The 26,139-nt window shown below is 30.3% G+C and overlaps 13 protein-coding genes and 1 non-coding gene across 14 annotated transcripts, besides 7 other annotated features; 7 read left to right on the plus strand and 7 right to left on the minus strand.

The window, feature by feature from the left end:
• Nucleotides 1–1,519: 1,519 nt before the first annotated feature.
• Nucleotides 1,520–1,564: a mobile genetic element.
• A 55-nt stretch (nt 1,565–1,619) lies between these two features.
• Nucleotides 1,620–1,973: a mobile genetic element.
• A 539-nt stretch (nt 1,974–2,512) lies between these two features.
• Nucleotides 2,513–4,218, plus strand: TVAGG3_0683150 (negative regulation of response to water deprivation; the record flags this gene model as incomplete). Its single annotated transcript, XM_001326960.2, has 1 exon — nt 2,513–3,955. One exon carries the CDS (start codon nt 2,513–2,515, stop codon nt 3,953–3,955), a length of 1,443 nt encoding a protein of 480 aa, XP_001326995.1.
• Nucleotides 4,219–4,575: 357 nt separating this feature from the next.
• Nucleotides 4,576–4,598: a mobile genetic element.
• A 664-nt stretch (nt 4,599–5,262) lies between these two features.
• Nucleotides 5,263–6,710: a mobile genetic element.
• TVAGG3_0683180 (MULE transposase domain-containing protein) lies at nt 5,404–5,925 on the minus strand (the record flags this gene model as incomplete). The annotated part of the gene is made up of 1 exon (XM_001326961.1): nt 5,404–5,925. The coding sequence occupies one exon, from the start codon at nt 5,923–5,925 to the stop codon at nt 5,404–5,406; it is 522 nt and encodes a 173-aa protein (XP_001326996.1).
• Nucleotides 5,949–6,710, minus strand: TVAGG3_0683190 (MULE transposase domain-containing protein; the record flags this gene model as incomplete). Its single annotated transcript, XM_001326962.1, has 1 exon — nt 5,949–6,710. One exon carries the CDS (start codon nt 6,708–6,710, stop codon nt 5,949–5,951), a length of 762 nt encoding a protein of 253 aa, XP_001326997.1.
• Nucleotides 6,711–8,503: 1,793 nt separating this feature from the next.
• Nucleotides 8,504–9,292, minus strand: TVAGG3_0683200 (RNA polymerase II transcription regulator recruiting protein; the record flags this gene model as incomplete). The annotated part of the gene is made up of 1 exon (XM_001326963.1): nt 8,653–9,270. The coding sequence occupies one exon, from the start codon at nt 9,268–9,270 to the stop codon at nt 8,653–8,655; it is 618 nt and encodes a 205-aa protein (XP_001326998.1).
• Nucleotides 9,293–10,844: 1,552 nt separating this feature from the next.
• Nucleotides 10,845–11,420, minus strand: TVAGG3_0683210 (ATPase activity, coupled to transmembrane movement of substances; the record flags this gene model as incomplete). Its single annotated transcript, XM_001326964.1, has 1 exon — nt 10,845–11,420. One exon carries the CDS (start codon nt 11,418–11,420, stop codon nt 10,845–10,847), a length of 576 nt encoding a protein of 191 aa, XP_001326999.1.
• A 720-nt stretch (nt 11,421–12,140) lies between these two features.
• On the plus strand, nt 12,141–13,931 carry TVAGG3_0683220 (ABC transporter B family; the record flags this gene model as incomplete). Its single annotated transcript, XM_001326965.1, has 1 exon — nt 12,141–13,931. One exon carries the CDS (start codon nt 12,141–12,143, stop codon nt 13,929–13,931), a length of 1,791 nt encoding a protein of 596 aa, XP_001327000.1.
• Nucleotides 13,932–14,150: 219 nt separating this feature from the next.
• TVAGG3_0683230 (RNA polymerase II transcription regulator recruiting protein) lies at nt 14,151–14,660 on the minus strand (the record flags this gene model as incomplete). The annotated part of the gene is made up of 1 exon (XM_001326966.1): nt 14,151–14,660. One exon carries the CDS (start codon nt 14,658–14,660, stop codon nt 14,151–14,153), a length of 510 nt encoding a protein of 169 aa, XP_001327001.1.
• Nucleotides 14,661–15,129: 469 nt separating this feature from the next.
• Nucleotides 15,130–16,169: a mobile genetic element.
• A 394-nt stretch (nt 16,170–16,563) lies between these two features.
• Nucleotides 16,564–17,112, plus strand: TVAGG3_0683250 (thiolester hydrolase protein; the record flags this gene model as incomplete). Its single annotated transcript, XM_001326967.1, has 1 exon — nt 16,564–17,112. One exon carries the CDS (start codon nt 16,564–16,566, stop codon nt 17,110–17,112), a length of 549 nt encoding a protein of 182 aa, XP_001327002.1.
• Nucleotides 17,113–17,947: 835 nt separating this feature from the next.
• TVAGG3_0683260 (metallo-dependent phosphatases family) lies at nt 17,948–18,496 on the plus strand (the record flags this gene model as incomplete). Its single annotated transcript, XM_001326968.1, has 1 exon — nt 17,948–18,496. One exon carries the CDS (start codon nt 17,948–17,950, stop codon nt 18,494–18,496), a length of 549 nt encoding a protein of 182 aa, XP_001327003.1.
• A 15-nt stretch (nt 18,497–18,511) lies between these two features.
• Nucleotides 18,512–19,516, plus strand: TVAGG3_0683270 (calcineurin-like phosphoesterase family; the record flags this gene model as incomplete). Its single annotated transcript, XM_001326969.1, has 1 exon — nt 18,512–19,516. One exon carries the CDS (start codon nt 18,512–18,514, stop codon nt 19,514–19,516), a length of 1,005 nt encoding a protein of 334 aa, XP_001327004.1.
• A 3-nt stretch (nt 19,517–19,519) lies between these two features.
• TVAGG3_0683280 (uncharacterized protein) lies at nt 19,520–19,942 on the plus strand (the record flags this gene model as incomplete). The annotated part of the gene is made up of 1 exon (XM_001326970.1): nt 19,520–19,942. One exon carries the CDS (start codon nt 19,520–19,522, stop codon nt 19,940–19,942), a length of 423 nt encoding a protein of 140 aa, XP_001327005.1.
• Nucleotides 19,943–20,171: 229 nt separating this feature from the next.
• Nucleotides 20,172–20,690: a mobile genetic element.
• A 1,231-nt stretch (nt 20,691–21,921) lies between these two features.
• On the plus strand, nt 21,922–21,994 carry TVAGG3_0683300. Its single transcript has one exon. It is a non-coding gene; the product is annotated as a tRNA-Met (tRNA).
• A 530-nt stretch (nt 21,995–22,524) lies between these two features.
• Nucleotides 22,525–23,757, minus strand: TVAGG3_0683310 (amphoterin-induced protein family; the record flags this gene model as incomplete). Its single annotated transcript, XM_001326971.1, has 1 exon — nt 22,525–23,757. One exon carries the CDS (start codon nt 23,755–23,757, stop codon nt 22,525–22,527), a length of 1,233 nt encoding a protein of 410 aa, XP_001327006.1.
• Nucleotides 23,758–24,750: 993 nt separating this feature from the next.
• Nucleotides 24,751–26,054: a mobile genetic element.
• TVAGG3_0683330 (Mariner transposase) lies at nt 24,831–25,958 on the minus strand (the record flags this gene model as incomplete). Its single annotated transcript, XM_051242781.1, has 1 exon — nt 24,831–25,958. One exon carries the CDS (start codon nt 25,956–25,958, stop codon nt 24,831–24,833), a length of 1,128 nt encoding a protein of 375 aa, XP_051089368.1.
• Nucleotides 26,055–26,139: the final 85 nt, after the last annotated feature.

Here is a 26,139-nt window from a genome sequence, read left to right on the forward strand (position 1 = left end):
AACAAAGGCTACTACGAAGTTATATCAATAAGATATATATTTCACTTCATGGAAAGTAATAACAAATGCTATATTTCAAGTTCATGAAAAGTAGTAACAATAGATCATGAATTTTTATCAATAGAGTTGTTCTTTTTTAAAAGGTTGAATTTTCTTTCATTTAACAATTCCATGGCATATGTTTTGAATTTAAATCAGCATTATTCAAGGAATTGGTTGTTATTCTGATGAAGTTTTCTGAGACTCTTGAGCTGAATAATTTTTGAGAGTATGATGATGTGAAAACCAACTTTTTATTTTCCAGCCCCATAATTTCAACTATAACAAAATGAATACCAGATCTAATGTTATTGTTAAGGGAATATCAACAAATTATATTCTTTTTCACTTATCAGATAATCATTTTGAATTTTCGCATTCATATAGTTTCCCATATTCTTGTTTTATTAAATTTACAATTTGTGGTGCTGATAGAATTAATGATGGTAAAGTTGCTTTAGTTAATACAAGAATTTATTATTTTATGCATAAATTAAGAATTAATGGTCATTCAGAGTACCAACTACACATATTGTGGTAGCTTCCCTGTTTAAGAAATTTAATTACTTGAGTTAAATCAAAAAATGATCTTATTTTTAAAAGTGGCTTGGGATTATGTACTTTGCGAATTTGAATTCTTCAACAAGTATGTAATGTACGGTAAAATGTCGCTTTAACTACTGTAAATCTTTCTCATCTCACAAATTTGAAACTAATTATTTTATTGTTTCGCCATCAAAATTGCCATGAATTACATAAGATACAATAAAATCATTTGATATTATCACAGAACCAAATATATGAGAAGAATCTATCATAATTTTGGTCTTCAAATAATTTGATTGCTTTTTAACGAAATTATAGATGCATTTGGTTTTATAAGCTAGTGCTTTACAAGTGATGAAATTGAATTCATTACTTTCAATGTGTTTATGAAATCTCATAAAAGTTTTGTAAATTTTATTAAGAATACATTCATGATTCTTCTTACCAACAAATTTTAAGCAATACATATATTAAAATTCACTTTAAGCCAAATCGATTTAAGATGAATCATGTTAAGTGTGATCACTGATCGAAATAACTTAAAATTCAAAGGTCTTATCGTTAACTTAAAGAGTTTATGAACAATATTCATCATTCAATTGATAAATTAAGGTTGAAACAAGCTTATATATGATGTATATTCGTTCATTCTGGAAGCCTTAAGAAGGCAAATAAAAGTAGAAATCAGCATGAAAATTCCTAATTTGATGCCTCTTAACAAAGTAAGAAAATTAAAAATTAGTAAAATTCAAAAAATCAAAAAATACAATTATGATCGAAATATATGATGTACTAGCTAAAAATAGAATAGTTAAATGTAGTAACTTATTGATCTTAGCTCAAATGAGGTTCGTTGTTTTAAAATTTTGTAATGCATGAAAATTCGGTTCAATTCATTTTTGACACTTTACATATCGGATGTATTATCTAAGAATTATATTATAAAATAATAATTTTGTGTTTTATAAGTTTATTTGTATAAATTGATTCAAAAAAAATGGAAAGACAAGAAGTGGATCTGCCAAATGAAAATCAGTTTTTGAACTTTGTATAAGGAATTGTTGGCTATGATGTACTGATCATGAATCAGTACATCATACCCAACAATTCCTTCCCAAACAGCGGGAAACTTTGTCTGAATAGTTTAACATTCAGACAAAGTTTCCCGCTGTCAGAGAGGGAATGGAAGGGTAAGAGGTATATATTCATAATGTATACCTCTTACCCTTTCATTCCCTCGAGAAAGTTCAAAAACTTGGGTGCAATCAGAACTGATTGCACCCAAGTTTTTGAACTTTGTATAAGGAATTGTTGGCTATGATGTACTGATCATGAATCAGTACATCATAGCCAACAATTCCTTCCCAAACAACCCGAAATTTGTCTGATTCCACACTAATTTTATTAATTTATCTAAACTTTTATCCTCGTCTACAATTTAATCATCAATAATTATCTCTTGTTCTATTTCACTATTATATATATATATATATTTATATGATTTGATTTAAAAAAAATAAATAAATTAATAAATCATTTACTCAAATATATCAAAAGTTTTATTTTTATATATAAAGATAACTACTTTTAAAAAAAATACCCTATATATTTTGCCATGTAAACTTGTCACTTTTGTCAGAAGTGAAGTGAACCGAATTTTCATGCACAACAGTTGTTTTAAAATTTCATTAACGGAAAACCATCTCTGAAAAAATTAATCGTTCTAGCCTCAAACTGGATTTTCTGATTGCACATATGCTTATTAGCATAATTCTTAAAAATTAAAATAATCGCAACGGCATTACATTGAATTTGAGAGAAGATCTTTAAACCCAAATTATCATTTAATATCATTAATGGTGATTCCAAACGACAAAAACAATAGATTTTTATGTTGATTGGTGACACTTTTCTAAAAATATCAGAAATGTCAAATATTGCTTACGGAAAGGGACCAAAAGATTCAAACATCCCAGCAGCGTCACAATCACCAGAAAGCCTATTAATGAGCGATTCCATCATCAAAATGAACGTTGGATGTACAAATCTTCCAAAATTAGATTATTATAGCGATTCTGATCCAATGGTTGTCATGCTTATACCAGACAAAATCAAGGGCGGCTATGTTGAAGTAGATCGCACAGAAATAATACAGAATACTGAAAATCCAACCTTTGTTCATTTCTTCCAAGCCCTTTATCGCTTCGAAACTCAACAGCCTTTAAGGTTTGAAATATACGATTCTGATTCCAATTCAAATTCCTTATCTCACCAAGAATATATCGGTAAAGTTGACACAGATGTTTTTACAATTATCTCAAACTTACAGGCTAAGCAAGAATTCAAGATAGAATCAAAGTATAACGAAGACTCAAAGCTCATTATTGTTGCAGAGCAACATATTGAGTCAAAGGAAGTAGTCGAAATGTTAATATCAGTCAAGGACCTTAAGAGAATGCGCACATTCAGTAGAAACAGACCATTCTTTACAATTACAAAAGCAAACGAGTCAGGAGTTGAAATTCCTGTTTACAGATCAGAAGTAGTTCCGAAATGCGTAAGTTGCACATTCAATAGATTCATAGTACCATTGAATGCGTTCTGCGATGGTAATTTGGACACTCCGATGACTATTAAAGTCAGTGATTACCATAATTTCGATCCAGCAAAGGATATTGGCGCTTTCCAGGCTTCCGTTAAGGATCTTTTGGAAAAGAAAACATACGAGTTACAGCCAACGAAACCAGTTCCTAATTCTGCAAATAAAAATTCCGAAAACAAGTCTAAGAAGAAGAAAGACACCTTGGGATCTGTCACAATCATGGAGATGAGGGTCCGTAAGCAGCCAAACTTCCTTAATTATCTCGAAGGCGGCTTGAAGATCAAATTAATTACAGCTGTTGACTTTACAGGTTCAAATGGCAATCCAAAGGAATACGGATCAACCCATTACATCGGATCAACGCCTAACCAATACCAGCAGTCAATTCAAAGGGTCGGACAAATACTTTGCCCATACGATTCCGATCAGAAATTTACGGTTTTCGGTTTTGGTGGTGTTTACAAAGGATTTACAAGCGATTGCTTCCCTCTTAACGGTAACAAGGAGAAACCAGAGGTCTACAGTCTCGAAGAGATCTTAGATGTCTACAAACATAGTATTTTAAAGTATGATTTGAGCGGACCAACGAATTTCGCAAAAATTATCAAGAAATCAATCGAAATATCCGAAAGAAACTGGAAAGAAAGCAAGAGCTACACCATTCTACTCATTATGACCGATGGAATCATTTCTGACTTCAAAGCTACAGCTGATCTCATAGTTAAAGGTAGTGAACTACCTCTTTCCATCATTATTGTCGGTGTATGAGGTGCTGACTTCAGCGCAATGGAAGAATTGGACGGAGATGGAAATAATCGTTTGACAAATTCATCCGGAATCGCTTGCAAGAGAGATATTGTCCAGTTTGTTCCATTTAGAGACTTCACTGGTGATAATATCACAAGAGATTTAGCAGAAGCAGTTCTTGCAGAAATTCCTCCACAAGTGGTTGGATTTTGCACATCCGTACAATATTTCCCACCAAATCTTGAATTGTAATCGGTTTAGTGTAAAAAGTTTTTTTAATTTTTAATTTTATTTTTTTTTTAAATACATCTTCTAACATACTTTAATAAAATCCAAGTGATGAAAATCAATTCTTGGATTCTGGTTAACATGATTTTGAAATTGAGATAAAAATATTTATTGCCAAAAATTTGAATTTAGATTTTATGAATGTATCAAATAGATTAGGATGAATTGAGGCATGTGAATGATAATATCAAAGCTGCATGCCCCTTGAAGAAAGTTTTTTATTTTATTAAGTAAAACTGAGAATGGAACAATTTTATTGTGCAACATCTGATCAATGCTGTGGATAGTAAAACACATTATAAGAGAGAGTATTCTAACATTCTTGATTTGAATTCATAAATTTTACAACTACAGGGGCGGCGACAAATTTGCCCAGCCAGTAAAGTATTCAATTGTTTTTTTTTTGCATTTTTTTTAAAGCTTCTTAACTTAAATCATGGAATGTCTCAAAGACAAAAGTAGCATACAGCATGTAAAGCTAAAGAAAGATAATCATAATTAATACCTTAATTTTTAATATTACGCATTTTTAGGTGCAAAATTTAAAAACATTCTAATACAATAGAGCAGTTTCCAAAAGTAGCATACAGCATGTAAAGCTAAAGAAAGATAATCATAATTAATACCTTAATTTTTAATATTACGCATTTTTAGGTGCAAAATTTAAAAACATTCTAATACAATAGAGCAGTTTCCAAAAGTAGCATACAGCATGTAAAGCTAAAGAAAGATAATCATAATTAATACCTTAATTTTTAATATTACGCATTTTTAGGTGCAAAATTTAAAAACATTCTAATACAATAGAGCAGTTTCCAAAAGTAGCATACAGCATGTAAAGCTAAAGAAAGATAATCATAATTAATGCCTTTAAAGTTTAAAATCTTGATTTTTTTTAAAATCAAATATTTATAACTTTAATACATACAGCTTAAACCTTATACTTGTTTTCTCTTGTGAGAAAGCAATCTTACAAAGCTAACAATCCTAAAAAATAAAGAATTAAAATTTAATAATTTAATCTAAAATTAAAATCAAAATTAAATAAAATGAGTTCTTTGTAATAATACTTTCAAGGTAGGATATATTTTAGTGGGATCTATTGAGTCATCACTAACAGCATTGAGCAATCTATTGAGCATTGAAATACTCTCGATTTTTCTTTGTCTTTTTACATCAATTTATGCGTTAGTTGCTTTTTCCATGATCCTAATAACACGGTCATCTGCTGGATTTTGATCAATTTTGAGTTTGATAACGAAAGATGGTATCACTTTTGTATAAATTTCTATAATAACATCATCAATTCTGAGATTTTTTCGATCAGGAAAATAGTCATGTTTGAGTGTTCTAAAATGAGCTTCGGCAATATTGTTAGTTGCGTCGCCTTCACGCCTGTCGCGAGCAATCCATCTTGATATGTTGTAACGCCATTGTCTGTTAAAGTATTGAGATGCTGTTGGATCTGTGTCGAGCAACTCCAGAACTTGATCATAGGCAGCATTTGCTTCTTCCTCATGTTCTGCATCTAATTTGAAGACTAAATCCTTCATCAAATTATAGAATTGTTCAAATTTTTCTTGAGAAGAAAACTTATTTGATTTGCGAAGAATTGCACGAAGAACATGTACTCCGCACCAAAGTATTTGAGCTTGTGGAATGCTTTCTTCTATTGCTTGAGCTATCTGTGGAGCACAGTCCATGCTAATGTATTCTGGCTCAATTGTTACCCATCTGAGATAGGCGCACACGCAAACTTGAATGTTTTGATAAGTGTCTGGTTGACAAAAGAAATATAAAAAGGGAAAATGTGAAACTCTTTGATTTTGCCAGTAAATGCATACAATGGAATATTTGATCGCAACAATTTATAGGTGCTGTCTATATGAAATGTCTTGATACTATGCGCATAAGCTTTGCCTTCAAAAGGCGCGTAATAGAAACACATATTATTGTCTGAGACTTCAAATGCAATGAGATCATCTGGAGATTCTTCTTGTACTGTCTGAACAAAGATTTGCAATGACACAACATCGTCAGGAGAATATCTAGTTTGAAGAGCATGTATTCTCTCTGCAAATCGTTTGATTGCACGTGGTTTTTGAGCGTACATCTCTGGAATGGACGGACCTGTAAGAGGAATTTCAAGATCTTTGAATGCATTTAGCTGTGCTATCGCTCTTTGATTGTCATCTGTTTGGAAGTAATGTTCTAAATATTTGCGATAAAAGACAGACGAATATTGACTTTTGTCATTTGGGGCGGAATGATCATGTTCTTCAACTATTTTGATTAGTTTGTATTTATTTTGATCCAAGATTGCAACATTAAAATGTGCAGGACATTTTGGATATTTGCAGTGGAATGAAGTCTGAGATCTTTCTTTCCTGACACGTTCACCATATCCATACTGTGCTTGTATTTCTTGTTTAACTCCAAATTTACAAAGATCCATAACAGTAAAGATAGTTTCTTCTTCTAATTCCATTTGAAATTGAAATGAAAATTAAAAATTCAGAAATTTGAATAGATTTGGTCTGTAATTAAATGAGAATAGCAGTTTGTTCGTCATTGTTTGAGGCAAGAGTATTATAGGAATATTATATGATGGATTTGAGTTGCATATAAAGAGTGCAAAAGGATAAAGAGAGAAATTTTGTTAGATTAAATTATTAAATTTTAATTCTTTATTTTTTAGGATTGTTAGCTTTGTAAGATTGCTTTCTCACAAGAGAAAACAAGTATAGGGTTTAAGCTGTATGTATTAAAGTTATAAATATTTGATTTTAAAAAAAATCAAGATTTTAAACTTTAAAGGCATTAATTATGATTATCTTTCTTTAGCTTTACATGCTGTATGCTACTTTTGGAAACTGCTCTATTGTATTAGAATGTTTTTAAATTTTGCACCTAAAAATGCGTAATATTAAAAATTAAGGTATTAATTATGATTATCTTTCTTTAGCTTTACATGCTGTATGCTACTTTTGGAAACTGCTCTATTGTATTAGAATGTTTTTAAATTTTGCACCTAAAAATGCGTAATATTAAAAATTAAGGTATTAATTATGATTATCTTTCTTTAGCTTTACATGCTGTATGCTACTTTTGGAAACTGCTCTATTGTATTAGAATGTTTTTAAATTTTGCACCTAAAAATGCGTAATATTAAAAATTAAGGTATTAATTATGATTATCTTTCTTTAGCTTTACATGCTGTATGCTACTTTTGTCTTTGAGACATTCCATGATTTAAGTTAAGAAGCTTTAAAAAAAAAGCAAAAAAAATGTAATAAAATAAAAAAATTTTTAGTATCGATAATCTGAAATATGTTGTTTACTTAAACCGCGAGCGAAGCGAGGGGCTTAGTTTCGTACAATCTTTTTTCGAATCTGTTCTTTTCGTCAGCCGCGAGCGAAGCGAGTGGATTAGTTTCGTAATTTCATACAATTATTTTTCGAATTTGTTCTTTTTGTCAACCGCGAGCGAAGCGAGTGGCTTTTTATTTTTAAAAATTTTTTTTTCTTTCTTACTTTTTTTCCCCTTACTTACAAATTTGATAGTAACTTACCAAATCTCTCTATCATATAATAATAAATTAATCCATTTTTTGTTTCAAATCCGACACTTTACATTTCTGACATGTAAACCTGTCACTTTTCACTTCACCTCACTGGACAAGTTTGTGCCCCCTCTAAGGTTTTCGAATTTAATCAAATAAATTATGTTTTTTAATATATTTATGCATACACAAGCATATGTAATCGTAAAATAAAGACTAATTATAATATTACGCACAAAAAAATCATAGCCACATGTGAAATCAATAATGAATTTCATCTCATCAGCCTAAAAAAAGAGTTAAATAGCCTCACAAACATGTAACTGGTATCATTAAATATGATTTCGCCAAAATGTCGTAAAAAATTTACGTTTTCGCAGCAATATTCTGAAAATACGAAGAAAATTCAACTTTTCAATATTTTACATATTTTTGTTTTCAAATAAAGCATATCGAAAGATTATTTGGAATTTAACCATTGTGGATCATAAGATAAATTAGATGTTATTGTTTTTAAATTCTGAAAAGATTCTGAATAAACAGAAAAAAACAAAAAATCCGATCATCTAATTTTTGTTTTCCATACTGAAGATTATTTCCTGAATAATATTTTCCAATTACATGCATGTTGTGTCAGACATTCAATATTTGATAATTCTCAGAATTTGTCAGTTATCTAAATTTTCAAAAGATGCCTGGTCGATTGAAAACTTTGTTTCTGGATATCAAATTTTTAATTATCTGAGTAGTAAAATAACAATGAAATCGTTATTTACAAAGGTTCATTGTGTTGAAATTTAATTTTTAAAAAAGAAACATAAATTTTCTTAATTTTAATAGGAGATATTTAATCGTTTAAATATCTTATTAAAATGAATTATCGATGACTTTTGAGCCGCCGCTAATTTCATTAAAAAAAGAATCAAATAATTCATCTTCAACAGCAAATATTGATGAGATATAATCATCATAGTTGTTTGAATTGTCGTCATTGCTTTGATTAGGAAAATTTAATCCATTTTTTCCCGAATTTTGAATTTCTAATTCGGAATATGTACCTTGTTGAATCACATCATTTGTCTGGACTGCAGGATTTACTTTCATCTGATATGAATCTGTATATACATGAAAAACATTATCAGTGGAAATGTTTCTACGAACAAGTTTCCTATATTGTGCTTTAACAGCTACATCAGTTCTATGCTTCATTTGTGAAGCAATAACCTTCCATTTCTTTCCAACCTCTTCTACTTTTTTGAGGATAAAGTAGTTCTCCTCATTAGTAAACTCATCTCTGTTAATGCTTGAATCAAGATAGCCTTGCCATCTGTCTCTGCACTGCCTCGCATTTCTGTTCGGCATTCTTCCACTGACAATGTTCCAATCAACACTCATTCCGTTCTGGATATAATAGTTGACAATGCTTGAGAGAAGAGAATCTTCTTCTGCGCTGAAAGGATTCTTGAGCTTTTTTTCAAGGGCCATTTTTATGAATAATGAACTGAAAAGATAAACCCATAATGATATTGAAAAATTTGAGAATAATAAATTGAATTATCTGACTATTCAAAAGATACACTATGCATAAAACCAGGAAAATCATAAAGTATGATATGCAATAGATTTGTATATATCATTGCATAGAATTAAGAGTGTGTCATTTCGTTCATTCAAAAATATTTTATATTGAGAGAATCAATTCAATTTTTCAGTGATGATAGTGGCCTATCGGAAAATAAAAAGAAAGATTACATAGTTGTATATAAGTAAATAAGCTAGAAAAGGATATATTGAAAGATCAGCAATATATCTTCGATCCATTCTGAGGACCCCATAATTATCTGTTCCAAAATCTTTGTATATCAATTCAAAGATGTATAGAAGTCTTAAATATCATCAATGTATTATATTCATGTGATAAAAAAATAATATGAAGAAAATCAGATTTTATCATTTGAGTGAGAATGAAATAATTTATCGCGCAACATAAATTTAGAGAGATGAATAGAGATTTGGTCTCTTTCATATGAAAATCTATAATAATTTTTAAAAAATCTTTGAAATATGTTAAACTTTTGTCTAAAATAGTATGTATCAACTGAAAAATTAAATTTTCCATAGTTTTTAATGACTGTCACAGGCCGCAATCTGACGTTGAAAAAAAAATTGTGATCATTTTTTTATTTCTTTCAATCGAATAATTTAAATAATTCCAATGCATTATCAAATCATTGTCAATAGTATTCATATAATGTACGATCAATTAAAACAATTTTTTTTCCACGAAGAAATTATGTTGTTTATTTATATAGTTCTGTGTTTGTATTCACATAAACCAGTACATTAAATTGAAAATCTTGAGTTGAGGTTTTAAACTCTAGAGATACCTCGAGTGTAAATACTTTGATCAATGTTTCCTTTAAATTCAATATATTTAGATGTTATGAATGAAAAATCGGTAATATTTCTCTCAGGGCACAAAAAATATTGTTACATCTTAGGATTTCTAGTAAATTTATTGAACCTGAAGCTAAGCATCTCAGAATTATTTTCAAAAGGTTTATCAAATGATGGAATTTTTTTGAATAGTTCAATGAAAAACTGTTCATAAAAATATTGATTTCGATTCCGATGATTTAATTCCTTTAAAAACGTACTTATAAACTAACATATAATAAGATTAATGAATGATGTTTCCACAATCTGATTTTTTTTTTGAACTTTAAAAATGTTACCTAAATCCAAAAATACAATGTGAAATTGATTGTGGAATGCAATTATTGGAAATTTAAACAATCGAAAATTTTGAAAAAAATAAATTTTATGATTCAAAGATATCATGACCATTCAATCTTTTGTCAATTGTCTTGAAAAAAGATTATAATATGTGCCTTTTTTCTCAATAAGAGAATTGTGATCACCGCTTTCAACAATGGATCCATTATCAAACACAAAAATCGAATTTGCATTTTTAATTGTGGAAAGTCTGTGTGCAACAACTATCGATGTTCTCTCTCTCATGATATTTGTTAGGGCTGCTTGGACCTTATTCTCTGATTTTACATCAAGAGCTGATGTTGCTTCGTCGCAAAGCGAGATTGACGGAGATTTAAGAATTGCTCTGGCAATAAGAATTCTCTGACGTTGGCTACCTGATAAACTTTGTCCATTCTCCGAAATGACCGTGTAATATCTGAGCAGGCAATCGATTTGAATAGACTTGATTTGATATTCTTTGACATGTTTGCCCCAATTCTGATATAAGTAAAAGTCTGTAGATATTTCAAAATTCCAGATAGAACAGATACAATGCAAATGTATATGCAGTTCATTCCAATATCATGCATAACATCCTTTGGTGTTTGATTTTGTTGGATTTCCATGTAATATTTGGAAATTAGATTTAGAATTCTTCCAAATAAAAGAAAGGCGACCAATGGAGCCGCCCCAATAAGAACGCATGGAATCATTGCCAATAGAGATCCTTTTGATTGGAACATTAGCATTCCTAAAATTCCCTTGCTCATTTTCTTCTCCTCATCAGTTATCATGGCAGGAACTTGAGGCTGTGGTGGAGGAGATTCAATTTCATGCATTTCTACATTATTTTGATCCTGAGTTTGAGCTTCTTCCATGAGAAATGAACTCAAAAAATTTTGATTTTTTCTGATAGGTACTCAAAAAATATTTGTGAAGAAGACAGAATTTCGGAATCTTATAAAATTTTTTAGTTTCACATTATTGTTCAAAGCTACCATTGTTTCAAATTATTTTCAGAGTAAATTTTGAATCGTTCACAAAAAAACATCAATTTGAAACGGGCATTGGCAAAAGTTTTTTAAAAATTTAGTATTCTTAATTGCAACATGTTGTATTCCCTTAAGTCATTATTTAAAATTTTCACATAATTAAAATTATTTTAAATGAAAATAATATCAAAGGTTAAATCAAAGAATTACATATCAAAATGGTACTGATATCGAAAAGGAATAACTATTTTATCATATTATATCAAATTTAAAAATCGTAATATTCAAACATATAAAATTTGAACTGATTTTAGAGAATCTGTGCTTTCTTTGTTATGGATAAAGGGTTCGCGATAGTATTTTACTTGAATAAATAAACCAAAATTTTTATTAAAGTTGAATCCTTGTAGAATTTTTTTCTTGAAAAATATTATACAGTAAATGAATGCAATGATTTTATTTTCAATATTCAATTTTCAGTTCTGTTGTCTTCCGAAATTTGAATCTGTCCTATGACAAAATTTTCACAACGATGCTCTCAAAAATTGAATGATATCTCAAAATAATTCAATTGTATGTAAAGATTTTTTACACATCATTTCCACCATGGCCGATGCATTTCGTGTGTTCAAACCAACATCAAAGCAAGAAGATAATTCCATCACTACTTCTGGAACTGAAATCTTCAAAATGCTTAAGTATTTCCAGAAGAAATTTATTCTTTTTATTGCAATATTATTCCATTGTTTATCAGGAGCAGCTCCATTGTTAATGAATGTTATGTATGGAGACTTAACTACTGGTCTATCAACAGGAGATAGCGATATGGTCAAAGCGATAATCCCTGTTGTTATCAAAATGGCAATTATTAACGGGACAATGGTTGTTCTTTCATTGATTTCCCAATTTCTGCGCGCGTATTGTACCCCTTTGTTTTCTGCTGATTTAAGATCAAAAATATTTGATTCCATTATTGATCAAGATATGTCATATTTTGATACAATGAATTCAGGAATATTGGTTTCAAGATTATCCGAGGATGTAACAATAGTCAAGGAAATTTATGTAGATAAGTTACTTGAAATAATGCAACATTTTATTACAACAATAGGAGGACTTATTGTTGCACTCACAACAAGTTGGATAGTTGCTCTGGCTTCACTCGGAATAATTATCATCATTACAGTAAGCTACGTCATTGCAGAAAAAGTAATAGGAAATTATTGGCGTGAATACAGTGACAAGTCATCATTTGCATCTTCTAGAGTCAGCGAGGTAATCTCACAAATTAGAACAGTGAAAGCCAATGATTGTGAAATAGATGAGCATCAGGGATATGATAAAACATTAGAATCGATCCAAAATATTTATAAGAAGACATCCATTGCACATGGAATCAAGGATATGTTCTTCAACATGTTTGGGAATGGATTAGTTGCAATAGTTTGTTATGTTGCATGCTATTTAATAATTAGAAAACCAAAGCATCAACTGGTTCCTGGAGATGTAATGACAATCATGATGTCCCTGATGTTTGCATCAATTAGTTCGACTCAAATATTTTCATGCTCAGATAGCTTTAGAAAAGCAAATATTTCATCAGTTAAAATATTGGAGTTAATTAATAGAAAACCTGCAATATCCAGAAGGAGTGGGAGTGATATTGGAAAGATAAAAGGAGATATCGAATTCAAGGAAGTTTCCTTCAAATATCCATCATCTCAAACAAATGCTGTAGAGAAATTGTCTTTTTCAATAAAAGCAGGTGAAACTGTTGCATTCGTAGGAGAAAGTGGATGTGGAAAGTCAACAACATTGCAATTAATCCAAAAGTTTTATGATATCAATGACGGTCAGATTTTAATAGATGGTCATGATATTAAAGATGTTTCTCAAGTATCATTAAGAAATAACATATCTTGTGTTTCACAAACACCAATTTTGTTTTCAATGTCAATTGAAGATAATATTAAATATTCAGTTGATAATGCAACAGATGATGAAGTGATAAGGGCCGCAGAAATTGGAAATTGCCATCAATTTATCAACGAACTTCAACAAAAATATCAAACTGATGTTACACAAACTTCTTTAAGTGGTGGACAAAAGCAAAGAATATGCATATCAAGAGCAATTCTCACAAATGCACCAATACTACTTCTTGATGAAGCAACAGCCTCATTAGATGCACAATCGGAAAATTTAGTTCAGGAATCTATTGAGAACTTCAGAAAAGAAAAAACAACAATAATTGTTGCTCACAGGTTATCAACAGTTCAAAATGCTGATAAAATATTTGTTTTCAGTAAAGGTACAATAATTGAATCAGGTACTCATAAAGAACTCTTAGAAAAGTCTGGCGCCTATGCAGAACTTGTTAAATACCAATTAAAATAAATAATATATCTGATTTTTAAATAACCGCTTAAATATACCTGAATGCTTTATATTATGAATATCTGCTTCACATAAGATTAAAATATCTTTAAGGTTTCATTTAAAAAAAGCCAAAAAAGATTCAATTTTGAGAAAATAAAAAAATATGTTCTTTTATTTAAATAACAGTTCATTAATATTTATTTCTATTATATATACAAAAGATGAGTGAATAATCAATCAAAAAATGATAAAATCATTGAAAAAATCTTCAGTATCAAATAATTGACGGGATTTTTCATCAAAATTTAAAATAGGATCTGAAATTTCATTTGATACTTCAGGAATACATGCTTCTGTGGCTATTTTTGGAGAGATATTTTCTGATTTTTGCGCAAAACTAGAATTTTTCTGTGTATTAATACGTTTCATTAAACTATTGTATCTAGACTTTATACTGACATCTGATCTGTTGTTCATTAATCGAGAAATTGTCATCCATTTTGGTCCAAGTTCAGCGTGTAATCGCATTATTGTCATGTCTTCTTCTTCTGTGAAGGGTCCTTTATTCAGTGATGGACATAAGAATTTCTCCCACCTATCTCTGCATTGACGTTCGTTTCTGTAAGGAAAATATTTTGAAACTTCGCGCCAACTATCTGTTCCATACTTGCTAACAAGCTTCTTAAGACGATTGTCATCTTCCTGTGTGAACTTCGATGTAACATATCTAGAAGCTCCTCGTATCATTGGTGAAAAATGATAAAAAATTTTGTCATCAACAATTGTTTGTGTGAATTCATACCTGTCAATTTTTCATATGTGAATTCAAATTTCATAATTCTATAAATTATGATTTAATTATCTGTACTAAGATCTACTTACATTTTTCAAAATAAAACAAGGAAAAATGCATTTTGCAGTAAATTTTGAATCATATCTAATTCTTTCATTGACATTTTAGGAGCAATATCATTTGAATGGAAAATAACGTGATATTGTTTTATGGCGAAAAATTGTGTTTTCGTATGATTAGCTGTGCGAATTCACACTGTCACTTTTTTAAACACTATTGAAAAAAAGTGATTATTATATTTATTATGCTTGCTAAGAATTAAAGCAAATTATGTTCCAACAGATTGAAAATCAATAGAAATTAAATTCAATAGAAACTTTAATCACTTCATTTTTGATGAATTTATCTAAAGAACATTACACAGAGTAGGGGTAATTTTAGCTAAAAGTGACACGCCTGTAAAAAGTGACACACCCGTGAAGGGTGTGATTACCGATCGGTAATTTCGACAGTTTAGAATTTAAAATTTTTTATGGAACTGTTGCGAGTTTCATAAAGAATTTAAGGAATATAAGCAAAGATTTGAATCAAAATCTTAGACCTAAGCCGCTCGATTCGCTCGCGGCTTCCGCGAATTACAGATCAGCAAAGATTTGAATCAAAATCTTCGAACTAAGCCGATCGCTTCGCTCGCGGCTTTCTTTATTATTTTAAATTTGCATATTTCCATCAAAAGTTCATAAGGTAAAAAATTTCGTTTATTTTTACTAAGAAAAAAAAGGTTTTTGATAATAAATTTATTTTATTTCGAAAAAGTAGCAATAATCGTAAAAGGGTATTGATAGGCTTGCTAAAGTAACTAATTTTAGCTGTCAAATACTTTTGTATTTTGAAGTAAATTAGTATAAATTTGGTTTTACTTTTATTTCGAAAAAGTAGCAATAATCGTAAAAGGGTATTGATAGGCTTGCTAAAGTAACTAATTTTAGCTGTCAAATACTTTTGTATTTTGAAGTAAATTAGTATAAATTTGGTTTTACTTTTATTTCGAAAAAGTAGCAATAATCGTAAAAGGGTATTGATAGGCTTGCTAAAGTAACTAATTTTAGCTGTCAAATACTTTTGTATTTTGAAGTAAATTAGTATAAATTTGGTTTTACTTTTATTTCGAAAAAGTAGCAATAATCGTAAAAGGGTATTGATAGGCTTGCTAAAGTAACTAATTTTAGCTGTCAAATACTTTTGTATTTTGAAGTAAATTAGTATAAATTTGATATTATTTTAACTCCCTTTGAAAACCTCAATTTTCCATACAGAGGGAACGGGAATAGCATCCAATATTCCCTGAGAATGGTTGCGCATTCTCAGTTCCCTCTATATTTCGAACGAAGCTCTCATCGGTCTTTTTTTTAATACTAAACGTTTTTTTTCCCTGTCACTTTTAGCTAAAATTTGGGTTTGCCACATTACACATTCGAACTCCATAAAGATGTCGTTAGAGAGTCCGTTAAGTTCAATAACAGATTTGGCATAGTTCTTGCAGGAGACCTATATCATCCAGCTCAACTCAAAGGAAAGTATGCTGCAGTTGCAATTTCTGGTCCATATGGAGCAGTTAGACAGCAATCTTCCGGATTTTATGCTAACAAACTTGCTCATAGAGGATTTGTTGCACTTGCATTCGATCCATCATATACAGGTGATTCAAGTGGCCAACCAAGAAATGTATCATCACCAGACATTAATACAGAAGACTTCAGTGCTGCTGTTGATTAACTTGGTCTTCATGATTTTGTTGACCGCGAGAAAATCGGTGTAATTGGCATCTGTGGCTTCGGAGGCTTCGCATTAAATGCAATGGCCGCTGATAAGAGAATCAAGGCAAGTATTACAGCTAGTATGTATGATATGTGTCGTACAATGCAGAAGGGTATTAATGATTCAGTTACAAATGAGCAAAAGCAAAAAGCTCTTCATGATCTTTCCCTTCAACGTTGGAAAGATGCTGAGAACAAGACCCCTGCATATGCTCCTCCTGGACTTCCAGACAAAGTTACAGAAGATACTGATTCAGTAACTGCCATGTTCGCAGGATATTACAAGACAAATAGAGGTTTCCATGTTAACTCTCTTAACTCCAATGGTTCATGGACAGTTACTAATGCAATCTCTTTCATGAATTTCGATATTCTTACATTCATTAAAGATATTGCTCCAAGACCAATTTTATTGATTGCTGGTGACCATGCTCATAGCAAATACTTTAGTGATGATATTTATAAGAATGCAAGTGAACCAAAAGAACTTTTGATTATTGAGGATGCAAATCATGTTGATCTTTATGACAACTTGAAGAAGATTCCATTCGAAAAAATAACAAAGTTCTTGAATGAAAATCTCAAATAAAAAATTAGGTCTATTGTATTGAATTGAGCGTATTTAAAAACATGAATTTTCAAGAAAAAATTAATACCACTCATTAATCCAATGAATAAATTAATTTTTCAAATTGAAATCACAAAAAATGAAGTAAGGAAGGGCCATCCAGGTAAAGATTAAATGCATAATTGTAGCAACAAAAAATGTCTTCAATTTTCATATTTTCAATGGATAATTTCTGTTTGTAAATTTTGAATCTGTATCTACAATTTATGTTTTACTATTTGAAACATTTTGTAGTGCTTAATCTTGTTCTATAATTAATGATCATATAAGGTAAAATCGTCTAAAATTAGGGAACAGTAGGGTTCAAATGAAATTTCGAAAACCAATCCATACGAACTATCTACAAATTATTGTTTTTCATGCATTAAATGAGCAAAATTTCATTTATTTCAAGATCAAATTTTCAATTTTGACAAAAATTTAAACCAGAAAACTTGAAATGATTGGAATCAATATAGAAAACGATTTTTTCTGAAGAAATATATTCTCAAAATCTTGAATCACCGGGGGAAAAAAATAACCACAACCTTTGAAATTTTGAATTTATCGTTTAAATGAACCAAGAAAAAAAGCCTTATTTTATTTAAAAGGTCATTGATTTTTTAATGAATCACCGAATTGAAAATTGTTTACTTTTCGAAAATACTTTGAATCAAACGGATCCACCGAATTGAATTTTTTTTAATAGTATTTTTAACTAACATATTGATACGTATAAAAATATAAGTTTGGATCAACTTTTTCAGTTCATTGTCTTGTACTGAAATTTTGAAAAATCAATTGCGATCCAAAACCAATGAGTGCTATTGATAGCGATCCAGCACAAGTATTAATTACTGATTTACTTCCTGAAAATGAAGATTTCAATGCCTTTAAAGAAGAAAAAGACATAATTGGTTACAGACATATTTTAACAAAATATTCATGGTTTATTGTTGTTGCTATAGTTTCAGCTTTACTTATTTTCATAACTCCCTTCAACAAGGTGGAAAAATTTCCAAGCACTTCAATAAATTTTGATAAAAAATATGATCCAGCTTTCTTTGTACATATGACTGATATACATGTGAGTCATATAAAAGATGCTAATAATCAGAATTTCATTCAGGCTTTAGATTTTACAAATAATATATCTCCTAATATTTTATTGAGTTGTGGCGATAATGTTGATGATTTCCAATATGTAACACCAAAGATCAAGATTGCAGATCAAATAGATGAAGAGTTCAATCAATACGATGCAATTATTAAAAAAATTTTGAGAAATGGTACAAAAATCGTTGATGCAGCTGGAAACCATGACTTTTTCGATGTGTATTCCTTAGAATCAGAAGAAAACAACTAGCTTAGAACTTCTCCAATGTGGAAGAATAAGATTCATCAATTAGAAGACTTCGTTGCTTCGGAACACGTTAGCAATGATGTTTTATTCTTAATACTTAACCCATATGATTTCCCTCGGCCACGTGCTCTTCTTGATGTGTATTTACTTCCTTCCAAAGAAATGCTTGATATTGTTGAGCAGAAGATCATCCAAATCCAAGAAGATTATAAGAATAAATCCATTGTCATCATTACTCACTACCCTGTAAATCAATTTGGAAGTAGCAAATCAGGTAGTGGAAGAACCTTCGAGCAAATGACAAGTGAGTACAATATACCACTTGTTATAACTGGCCATAAGCATCCAAAGAACTTAATGCCTCAGCATCATGATATGTCACTAGAAATAATATGTAGTGATATCAGAGATAATCATCATATTGGTATTTTGACAAACGATAACAGAAACTTCTTTTATCACCAATATTCAATATATGAAAGACCTACATTCGTTGTTACTTATCCAATAGATGCCAAACAACTATCAATGAACACAATGTTTAACAAAAATGATATTGATGTCAGATGTTTAGTATTCTCAGATAGTGAGAACGAAACAATAACATGCAATGGAAAACCTCTTTCATTTCAGAGACATATAAAAGAAGGTGTTTCTCTTTATCATAGAGAAATGAGGTTTGAGAATGGATTCTCAACACTTAACTTTAGCAAATCGAATGAATCATATTCATATGAAATTTTCGTTGGAGATGAAATGCCTTCTTATTATGAGGTCATTGGAGATGAGCACGAAATTTACAAATACCCATTGTATGTTCTGATATTCATTTACATAATTCTTTTCATCATAACATTCCCAGTCAATGTTGAAAAGCATTTCGGATCCCTGCAGAATTATGCTAACAAATCCCTGTATTATCTCTATAACAGAAACAAAGATTATCGTATTCTAGATCATTTGTTTTATATTTCCCAGGGTTTCCTACTGACCAGATGGCAATTACTTAGGAGAAGTCAATAGATTATGCTTGTTCTTTTCAACTTTCTGTTCTCGCCTTACTTTATACCAACAGCAATCCAAGAAATTGGAGGACACTATGGAATCATTTCTATATACGGAAGTATTGTTGATGGTGAACGAAGACCAACCCAATACGCATATTTACTAAATATGTTGCATACTTTAGCAGTAACATCTCCTCTGATTTTTGTTTTATCCGTGATGATTCAGTTCAAGAAATTCTCTGCTTGGTATCTTGTAGATGTAATTTTCTATTTGATATCAGGCGTTGTTTGTCTTTATATTACTTTAACAAGTATTGTACATGCCACAAGATTTGTTTTTGCTATAACAAACTTCCCATTTATTATTGTTCCCACAATAACAACAATAATATGCATATTCCTTGCTCTTAAAGCAAGAGGCAAAATTACTTTCAATATATAAATAAACATATCAGTCTAATATTTTTAACTTTATTTAATGATGTTCTTACTGTTTTCTGACATCCAATACTTCATATTCATGTATTCTACGAGAAAAAGTAAAAACTTCTGAACCAACAAAAGTTATCATGTATCTCTATATACTAATTATTATGGCTGCTATAATTTTTGCTATTAAAATAAAGATTTTCTGGTTACCTTCCATCTTTTTAACGTTCTCAATTTTTTAAGGGCGGCTTCCGACCAAATTGTCACTTTTTAGCCCAAGTGAGAAAATTTCGTAAATTATAACCAAGTTTTTTAAAATCTATATTTAATAAAGATTCTATTTTTCTTATTAAATTTCAAAAATGAGGGGGTTCGGAATCGTCCACAAATTGCCGAAAGGGTTTTTGCCAGTTTTGAATCCGCTTATTTTTATCGACCAAAATTATAATAAATATAATTTTCGATAAGTATTCTACCCAAATGATTCTTCAAAAAATTATTTTTCGGATTTTATTCCGTAAAAAAACGTTACAGAAAACGCCTAGAAAATTTCGAATTTTCCCTAAAAAATTCAGTGCAGGTCGATTTAAGAGATTTTTCAAAAATAATCATATCAGTAGATAGGGTATAATATAGAGGAGCTTTATGAATAACTCAAAATACGGGAAACTCAATATTCAACGAGAAAAACGCTTAACGAATCTCACTTTTGGTGTAAACATCACAAAAAATTGAGAGAGCTTTCTGGTCGGAAGCCTCCCTTAACAAAAGAGCCACAAATTTCGGATATTTTTCAGAGCTAATATAATATTATGACTTTGCATAAGATGTCCATATGAAAATTTAAATCGAACAGACAAAAAAATGGTTTATTTTATTGTGAAATTTATTTTACAGGCTAAAAAGTGTCAAAAAATTGAGAAAATGTCAGAAAGTGCTATCAAATCATCAATACCAAAAGGATAAAGTATAAATCTAAGCCAAAAGGATAAAGTATAAAAGCAAAAATGAATTAGAGAAGAAACAACGAGACATGCAAGAAGCAATGATATGACAATCATTGTAACCTCCAATATGACATTGTGTATTAACAATAAAACTATAAGAACCTGTAAAAGGCAAATTAGGGGCAATAGCAGCAAATGTATTTTGATTAAAAGAACAATCAGTTACAGAGAGTTCTTGAATCAAAAATGTTTCAGCGGAGTTTCCCGAAAAGACACAATGGTCAACAGAAGAATGAACATCATTCAAATTCATAAAATAAAATATAGGATTTAAAACTTTATCATTATAAAAATTTGAATATCGAATAATGCAAGCTGAATCAGAAAATATTACAGCACTTTCTGTAGCAGTACCTGATACGACATTTAAAAAAGAAGTTTCAGCTGTTCCAACTGAATTTCCCATGTAACATCCAATCGAATAAAGAACTTGGTTATTAGTTGAGTTGTAATATGAAACTGAGGTCTGACCGCCTCCGAGCCAGATGATGTCTGCCCGAGTAGGACTTTTATAACAATCAATTAACGAAATCATCGAAATAAAATTATAGTTTTCGGATGTTTTTGAAATGTTTATATAGGCGTATATGCCTTTGATACTGGAGTAGACATTATTTGCGCATATATCTTTCTGATATATTGAGTGGCCGGGTTCAAAAAATATGCAGCCACCTTTTGAAGAGGAAGTAATCGAATTAAATGTTGCATGTTCGAGTATTAATATGGAATTTTCATCTTTGAGACTAATTGCACCCTTGCTGGCAATGTTAGTAAATTGAATTCCGTTGAGATGGTAAGTAAAAGAAAGTGGGTCGTGAAATATTGTTGGAAATGATAGGAATGTCCAGAAAGACTTTCCTTTAAGAAATCCATTGGATGAAAGATCAAGCAGATTTCTTTCTAAATAAAATGGGTTCAAAAATTTTTCTTCATCAAAAACTGCAAAAATTAGTCATGATATTAAAATATTTTGAAAAGATGTAATGCTTTCGTAGCTCAGTAGGTAGAGCGTAGGTCTCATAATCCTAAGGTCGCGAGTTCGAGCCTCACCGAAAGCATTTAATTTTTTTTGTTTTTTCTTCTTCTTTTCTAGACTCTTCTATTTTGATTCTTTGCCTTCACAATCTACCTTATACCCACTCCATAACTTTTTATATACCTTATTCTTGTTATTTATCACATAAATAATTTTTCCTCTAATCATAACTCTTAACTTCATTTACACTTAACTAATCAATTGTAGCATATTTTCTAAGATATTCATAATAATAATCATGCCATTGTTCACAACGTATTTTTTTAATTTCGTGAGGCTCGAAGGTCATTCAATTTTTAGGAGTTTTTGGAGTCTAAATCTTTATATCTGATGAGCTTAAGAAGAAACTCAATTAGGCAGATGCTTATAGGTAATATATTTTTATTAAATAAAGTCAAAGTACTAACTTTTGTCAAGAAATTTTATAGCCCACATAATTTGTGCATGTGGAGCCACAAAAAAAAGCGGTAAAAGTTTTCATTAAGCTTGAATATTTTATGAAATGCTAATGAATAAACATATTTTTCCCTTATATATATAAAATAATATGATTTATTTACAAAGATGTCGAAAGAAAATTTTTGCTGAGCTATTATATAATTTTCTAATGTTTTGTAGGATGTTAGATCCTTGAACGACCTTACATTTAATCATAAGTCTTATAGGAATTCCTGATTGATTAATCATTTTCAGATAATCAATGGATGTGTTTTCAATAATAAGAGGACAACTAATAGAATGGCATTTATTGAATAAAAATGGTTCAACAATTTCAACACAAAAAGGGAAGTTGATGTATTTGAGATTGTTGCAGTTGTTGAATGAATTAGTTTCAATCAATGAAACACTATTAGATATGATACTGACATTTTCGATGTGAATGCTTTGATTGAATGAATAACTACAGATAACATCACAGTTAAGAATTAAAACTCGGTCATGAGATTTACAAAGATGATGAATGAGATAATATTTTGAATTTCTTTTGTTGTAAAGAGTATTAGATTCGCATTTGTATTGATTTGATGAAAAACTACTGATGTTAGAAAGACTTTCACAATTAGAAATTGAATTGATTGATATTTTCTCTAACGAGTTAGTTTCTGTGAAGATGATTGATTTGAGTTTGTTACAGTGATTGAATGCATAATCGGAGATGATTTTAACCGTTGATGGGATATTAATACTTTCTAATGAAAAGCAATTATCAAATGATTGAACTCCAATCTTCTCTGATCCCTCTCGAAGATCAACATTTTTTAAATTAAAGCATCCACGAAAACAGTAATCAGGAATGTTATTTATGTTTCTAACACTCTCCAATTTAATGCAATCTTCGAATGCATTATTCATAATTGTGATTACAATGGTAGGATCAAAATGAATTGATTCTATATTTGAACAATTTTTAAATGCTGAATCTCCAATAACAGAAAGATGTGAATTTTCTTCAAATTCGACTTCCTGAATTGTTGAATTTTCAAATGCTTTTGAACTGATTTTTGTAACTGTATTAGGAACTGTTATTTGGGAATAGTTGTATCCCCAAAATTCGTATATTGTTGTTTGTTCATAATCCATAATTAATGAATTTGTTGTAATAACAAGATTCGGTTTATTTAGATATGAAACTGTAATATTTGATGTTCTTTTGATGGCATATTGAGAAAATAATGTTTTGTGTGTAAATGACATTTTAGCTTTTGTATATACATATCGTACAAAACCATTTGGGTATACGAAAATTGTGCAATTTGTAATGAAATATGATGCATCAACAATCATTGGTGAATTAGGGAAAATGATAAGTTCAAAATTTGAACAATCTGAAAAGATTCTATCACCGATGAAATCTAAAGCTCCTAAAATGTGACATTGATAAGACTATAACACCTATAGAAAGCTTTGTGTCCAATACTTTTCACACTTGATGGTATAATTAATGTTTTCAAATATGTGTTTTCAAAACCATAATCACCAATTGTTATGAGTGAATTTGGAAAAGAGAAAACACTTATTTTTGTTTGGTAAAAACAATTATCTCCAATAGTTGTGAGTGAATTTGGAACATTAATTTAAGTCACTTTAGAATTATAAAAGCTGCATTGTCCAAGAATTGTGACAGAGTTCGGAAGATTGAATGTTGTTGCTTCAGAGCCGTGAAAACAATAATCGCCAATGATTGTGACTGTGTTATGAATTGTATAATCACTGAGTGTTCTGTTAAAAACATAAAATAAGATACTAAAGTTTGATGAATAAATCATGTTATTTTCAATCCTTAAGTATTTATTTTTAGGATGAATTGTTAATGTTGTTAATATGTTAGTATTTGACATATAACCATGAACTTTTGAAACATTTTCTGGTATTTCAAAAGAAGAAATCTTAGTCCCACCAATTATTGAATTTTCTAGTGATCCCAATTTTGATCCTGGTTCAAAAATAACTTTTTCGAGATTATCGCAACTGAAAAATGCATATCTTCCTATTTTTTCTACAGATGATGGAATTGTAATATTTGTTATTTGACTATTAGATGAAATGCTTCGTTTTGTATTTCAACAAGTCCTTTCGGTAAAAGGATTTCAGTAACTCGCATGCAATTAGAAAAGGCATCTTCAGAAATTTTTGTCAATTTGTTACATGATGAGAGATTAATACTTGTAAGTTTGTTGCAATAGTAAAAACTATTTATTCCGATTGTTGTTAAGTTAGGGTTATCTTCAAATGTAAATGAAACTAAAGATTGTAGTTTATTAAAGCATCTGTCTTGTATAGGGTGTCCAAAGGTGTGTTTAGCACAAACCTGAATACTGCGAATAGAAATAAACAAGTTACATATATATAAAGTTTATTTAAATATAATCACCATTGGATTCAATCACGCGTTCGCAGCGATCGATCCAGGCTTGAAAGACACGCTTTAAATCATCATGAGAAAATTGCTCAAATTGCTCTCTTACAAAATTTTCAAGATCATCTGGACTCGCGAATTCGCGTCCTTCAGCTCTCTTTTTTAGCGTGCCGAATAAATAAAAGTCAGGGGGTGCAATATCAGGTGAATAAATTGGGTTTGGAACAACTTTGACATTGTTTTCCACCAAGTAATTCATTACCTTATGACTTTTGTGAACTCTTGAATTATCAAAATGAATTGCAAACTTTTGTTTTTGTTGTTTGGATTTCTCAAACTCATCAGAATTGATAATTTGAGTAAGAACATTGTCAATTAGATACTGAGCATTCATCGTATTAGGTTTTTGAAGAATATCAATTGCGATGATGCCATTCACGCCCCAAAAAACCGACAACATCATCATTGGTGTGTCAATTTTTTTCTTCGGGAATGTTTGCGGATTTTCATCCTTCGGGATCCACATGATTTTGGCTTCTGTTGTATATTGAAACCAAGACTCGTCCCCTGTTACTAAAAAGCGAAACTTCTTGGATTGATACGCACCCAATATAGAGAGGAGCTCTTTCGAAGATTGGACTCTAGATTTTTTTTGAACTGAATTAAGGTTGTGCGGAACCCAACGTGTATACGCTAGTTTGTAGTTCAAATAATTGTGCAGATAATAACTGACTGTTGTACGTGGTATCTTTGTCATCTCCTCTATCCTTCTGAGTGATGCTCTTGGGTCTTCATCTAGCGCTTGAAGAATTGCTTTGATTTTTCTTTGATCCGGCGATTTTTTGTCAATTTTTATGATGGGCGCCTTTTTGTTCATGAAGTGATACATCCTAACATGATACGTTACAGTGGAATAGCTAGGAGCATCCATACCGAAGCATTTTACCAATGTCTCGTAGATTTTTTTACAGTCTTTGCATTTTTTTGCAAGAGCGAGGATGTTTTCTTTATGATTCATTAAAAAAATGAAAAAAATCCCGCCAAAATTTCCCGCAAAACCGCCTCTTGTCTCAAAATTCATTTTACATCCCGGCATGGCGCCAAAATACAACATACTCATCATATACATATATTCATATTTTTTATTATATATTTATAATCAGCATATATCTCCTTTAATAGTCTCATATAGAGCGCTGTGCTAAACGCACCTTTGGACACCCTATATTATTTCGCATTTGGCTGATATTCGAAGATTCGGTGATGAATCATCTACATGAATTAATGTCTTGCCATCATCTGAATAACAA

This window comes from Trichomonas vaginalis, chromosome III (genome assembly GCF_026262505.1).
Source record: "Trichomonas vaginalis G3 chromosome III, whole genome shotgun sequence".
NCBI classification, from domain to species: Eukaryota; Parabasalia; order Trichomonadida; family Trichomonadidae; genus Trichomonas; species Trichomonas vaginalis.